Source organism: Tachysurus fulvidraco, chromosome 7, assembly GCF_022655615.1.
Source record: "Tachysurus fulvidraco isolate hzauxx_2018 chromosome 7, HZAU_PFXX_2.0, whole genome shotgun sequence".
Classification (NCBI taxonomy): domain Eukaryota; kingdom Metazoa; phylum Chordata; class Actinopteri; order Siluriformes; family Bagridae; genus Tachysurus; species Tachysurus fulvidraco.
Window position 1 is genome coordinate 25342995 of NC_062524.1, and position 5000 is coordinate 25347994.

A 5000-nucleotide genomic window follows, 5' to 3' on the forward strand; every position below is an offset into this window, starting at 1 on the left:
TGAGAGAGAGAGAGAGGGTGAGAGAGAGAGAGAGAGAGAGAGAGAGAGAGATACAGAGAGAGAGAGAGAGAGAGAGATACGCACAGAGGGGGGGATACGAGAAGAGGGGGGATACAAACAGAGAGGGGGGGAGATACAGAGAGAGGGGGGGTATAAACAGAGAGAGAGAGAGAGAGAGAGAGAGAGAGAGAGAGAGAGAGAGAGAGAGAGAGTAGTGAGATATAATTCCTGGTCCAATTCCTGGTAATTTCTTCAAGTTCTGTGATTAGACAGTTCAGGAATAAAAATCACAATAAATACATACATGCCAAAATATATAATAACTATAATAAAATATAATAACTAAATTGTGAATGTATTTATACTGGATTTCCACAACATATTACTCCCATAACACTGAGAATCATATTAATGACTTCACATTACTGTCTCTCTGTCACTGCCATCCTGCCAACCCTGTTATCTCCTATTCACAACAATAAGAGTATTTTTGTTGCCATTACAGAGCAATAATATACACCAGAGCAGGCATTATCTCTATGGTTTTATTGTAATGATTAAATTGACTTTGACCTGTAAGCTAAAGTGACCACATCATCAGCTGGATAATGGACAGAGATAAAGTTCCTCTATAAAAGCACAGAGACACAATGACAGATTCACCTTCCTTACCCTCTCTCTCTCTCTCTCATTCTCTGTGTTCCTAACATGGCATTCAACGGCACATGGAAGATCGACCGTAATGAAAACTATGACAAGTTTCTGGAACAGATGGGTGAGTGAAGCATTAGTTAATAACAGATCATGTAATAAGAGCTAGAATAATAATAGTCATGAAAATGGATTTCGTCTAAATTTTGGAATTAATGTCATTATAAATGTATGTTGTGAGAGGATCTGAGCTTGGCATGTTATCAACCATCTAATAGAAGAGAAATACATTAAATTTAATACAAAACAGCTAAACTTTTAAATCTAGAGCTGATTAATATGAAATGATTCATTATTGTGCAAAAACTCTGAGGCCACACCTCCTTCACTGTGACTGACAGACACCAAGACCACGCCTCCTTAAATATGACTGACAGACACCAAGAACACGCCTCCTTAAATATGACTGACAGACACCAAGACCACACCTCCTTCACTATGACTGACAGACACCAAGACCACGCCTCCTTCACTATGACTGACAGACATCAAGACCACGCCTCCTTAAATATGACTGACAGACACCAAGACCACACCTCCTTCACTATGACTGACAGACACCAAGACCACACCTCCTTCACTATGACTGACAGACACCAAGACCACACCTCCTTCACTATGACTGACAGACACCAAGACCACGCCACCTTCACTGTGACTGACAGACACCAAGACCACGCCTCCTTAAATATGACTGACAGACACCAAGACCACGCCTCCTTCCTAATGACTGACATACACCAAGACCACGCCTCCTTAAATATGACTGACAAACACCAAGACCACGCCTCCTTAAATATGACTGACATACACCAAGACCACACCTCCTTCCTAATGACTGACATACACCAAGACCACGCCTCCTTAAATATGACTGACATACACCAAGACCACGCCTCCTTAAATATGACTGACATACACCAAGACCACGCCTCCTTAAAAATAGGCATTTTTGTATAATTTGTATAATTTTTTTCAATAGCTTTTAAATGACTGGAAAGAATGTGCAATAAAAATGTTCAACAGAGTGTGTGTGTGTGTGTGTGTGTGTGTGTGTGTGTGTGTGTGTGTGTGTGTGTGTAGGCATTAACATGGTGAAGAGAAAGCTGGCTGAACACGACAGCATGAAGCTCATCATTGAGCAGAACGAACACAAGTTCAGCATTAAGGAGTCGAGCACGTTCAGGACCAAAGATATCGAGTTCACGCTCGGAGTGCAGTTCGAGTACTCCATGGCTGACGGCACTGTGCTTACTGTGAGAACCAAAAGCTCAAAATCAGTAATGAACGATCAGTAACCTGGAGTGATTATAACTAACACACATACTGCACCTTTGTGGAGTGTGGAGTGTGTAGTGTGTGTGTATGTACTATGTTTGTGTGTATGTATAGAGTACATATATACGTGTGTGTTGTCCCTCAGGGCACATGGGTCATGGAAGGAGAGACTCTGAAAGGTACATTCACCAGGAAGGACAACGGCAAAATCCTGACCACCACACGGACAGTGGTCGGTGAGGAACTTGTACAGGTGACACACACACACACACACACACACACACACACACACACACACACACACACACACACACACAATAAGGGGGTTAAAATGATGAGGTTTCTCATACTGTAGTCGTGTGTTGTGAAACCTGTCATTGCTGCAAATTCATACATTTTTATGGGAAATAGAATTTAAAAAAATTGTAAATTTGTTGTTTGTCCTCCACAGTGCTACAACTACGAAGGTGTCAACGCTAAGAGGATTTTTAAGAAGGCATAAAAAGAAAGCACGCAGACGTTCCGTCTCCTTTTTGTAACAGATTTTAGAAGAAGCTGTCACTGTTGTCATTGCATGTCATGCATCGAATAAATGTACGGATGTTTCTACTTTATTTTGTACTACGAAGATTGATTCTTATTCTCTGTGTCAAAGTTAAGCATTTTCCTTGTTGTTGTTGTTGTTGTTGTTGTTGAGGATTAAAACACATAACAGTCCTGTATTGCATCATCATAATCATCATCAGCAGCAGCTTTTTATAATAATTTCATGAGATTTATTCAGGTGGCGAAAAATGAACACAAGTGTAGAAATAAACAACGCACTACCATTCTTAACCACAAGAGGGAGCTCTGTAGCTTGAACTGTTTTCTCCTCTTTCTTGATTTTGAATTGAGAAACAAATACAGTGAGGCACTCAAATTAAAGTCACAATAAAGTTTTATTTTAAAGTACAAAAAGGTTAAGCTGTATTTATAAATATAACAAATTTTCACTCTACGTGATCCAATTTATAGAAAAACTATCCATCCAAGAGACATTTATCAGAGTTTTGATAGATTTCAAAAGGGATTAAACCTCACAGTATGATATGTTTGACTCTTAAGACAACACCAATAAAACTGCTACAAGATGAGAAACAATTATAATCGAGTTAAGATAGTTGTCTCGATTTATTTGGCTTTTTAATCTTATGAATCAAACCAAATTGTCTGACGTTACATTTTACTCAGTATTAAGGTTTATTTATTTGATTATTTGATACGAGAACTGTACGAATATTTGATACAGAGAAATATTTTAGTAATAACACCGTTAGAGCATAATCTACACACCAGTTTGCTCCTACCGTGCGTAACCTGGGTGTTATTTTTGACAAGAGTATGCACTTTGACAAGCAAATCAGTACAGTAGTGAATTCGAGCTTTTATCAGCTAAGACTACTCAGCAAGGTAAAATCATTCTTGTCTCAAGCTGACCTTGAAAAAGCTATACATGCCTTCATCAGCTCACGGATTGACTACTGTAATGCTCTCTACACTCGACTTAATCAATCAATTCTCAATCGGCTCCAAATAGTACAAAACGCGGCAGCACGTCTTCGCTCCAACACCTCCAAATGCTCACAAATCACCCCTGTCCTCCACTCGCTTCACTGGCTTCCGGTGAAGTTTAGGGTGGAGTATAAGGTCCTTCTCTGTGTGTTCAAGGCCATCAATGGTCTGGCTCCAGCCTATCTCACAGAATTAATAAAGGTCTACCAACCAGCCAGATCTCTCTGCTCCTCTGGACATACCTCTCTGGTCATTCCCAAATATAATTATGAGAAGTTTGGAGGCCGGTCATTTGCCATCAAGGGACCAAAGCTGTGGAACGCACTTCCAGCACATTTACGATCCATCACTGTGCTGAGTGTTTTTAAATCACAGTTGAAGACATATTTATTCATACAAGCTTTTAACGCGTAGACCCGGTTTCAACTGCAATTTTATGTTTCATTGTGTTCTTATTGATTTTATTTATTTTGTTTTTTATTGTTGTTTTACTGGAAAGCACCTTGTGCTCCTTTTGGCTGTTGTAAGGTGCTCTATAAATAAAATTTGATTGATTGATTGATTCATTGACTCTCGAACCGAGGGGGGGACCACCTCGATGGCTCCTTTTCTCAGGAGTGTGTGCACTTCTTGTTCCAGGACCAGAGCCTGCTCGGGTCCCACCAGGGTGGGACACATCCCATTGAAACAGGGAGGAGAGGACGCGAACTGAACTGTTTAGCCGTCCTCTATGGTCCGCAGGACCCAACCGGGAGACTCCTGGGAGCTCCTCCCAAGCTGTCAGAAAGTTCCTCAGGGGAACCAGCCCCTCAGGGCTGGCCTCTGACCCACTCAGAGCAGCTGGGGCCAAAGCCCTGCAGCTGATGGCGCCTCGCGAGAGGCGGCGGACCCTCTCCCCCGCCACAACGAACCTTCGGGTGGAAAGGTGGGGAGTGAACCGCTGGAGGGAAGCTGCGCCCTGAAGCACATCTTGTGGCAGGGCAGACAGACCGGCCTCCATGACCCGAACGGCCGGAGCGACGTACTGCGGCCGTTGAGACCTCCTGAGAGGCGGCGGGCCTCCTCCATCTGGACAGAGACTTTGGGCGGAAGTGGAGGGAGGTGCCCGCTGGAGGGAGGCCATGCTCTGAAGCACATCCTGTGGCAGAGCCAACGGCCTAGCACCCCGGTGGTGCAGGGGAGGGATGGGCACCGTCACGTGAGGTGTGCCCCATCCCCCCAACTGTAGATCATCAGGATCTACGCACCACTGCCCATTTGTCGGAGGCGAGGGTGACCCTCAGGTCAACCTGCTCCTTCCTGGGCCTAGAGCGTCGCCTTGAGCCCTTAGGCCCCTCCCGCAGAGATCGGGTGGCCACACTCTGTTTCTGGGCTTCGCGGTGCCCGGAAGGACCAAGCTGGGGCTGCCGCCGAACAGTCCCACGAGATCGCCAAGTCCGGTGCGTCCAGTAGCACAG

General features: G+C 43.9%; 1 protein-coding gene across 1 annotated transcript; it reads left to right on the forward strand.

The window, feature by feature from the left end:
- The first annotated feature begins 620 nt into the window (after positions 1-620).
- LOC113649980 (fatty acid-binding protein, intestinal-like) lies at positions 621-2603 on the forward strand. The gene is made up of 4 exons (XM_027157959.2): positions 621-775; positions 1795-1967; positions 2135-2242; positions 2441-2603. The coding sequence occupies exons 1-4, from the start codon at positions 709-711 to the stop codon at positions 2489-2491; spliced, it is 399 nt and encodes a 132-aa protein (XP_027013760.1). The 5' UTR covers positions 621-708; the 3' UTR covers positions 2492-2603.
- The last annotated feature ends 2397 nt before the right edge of the window (positions 2604-5000 follow it).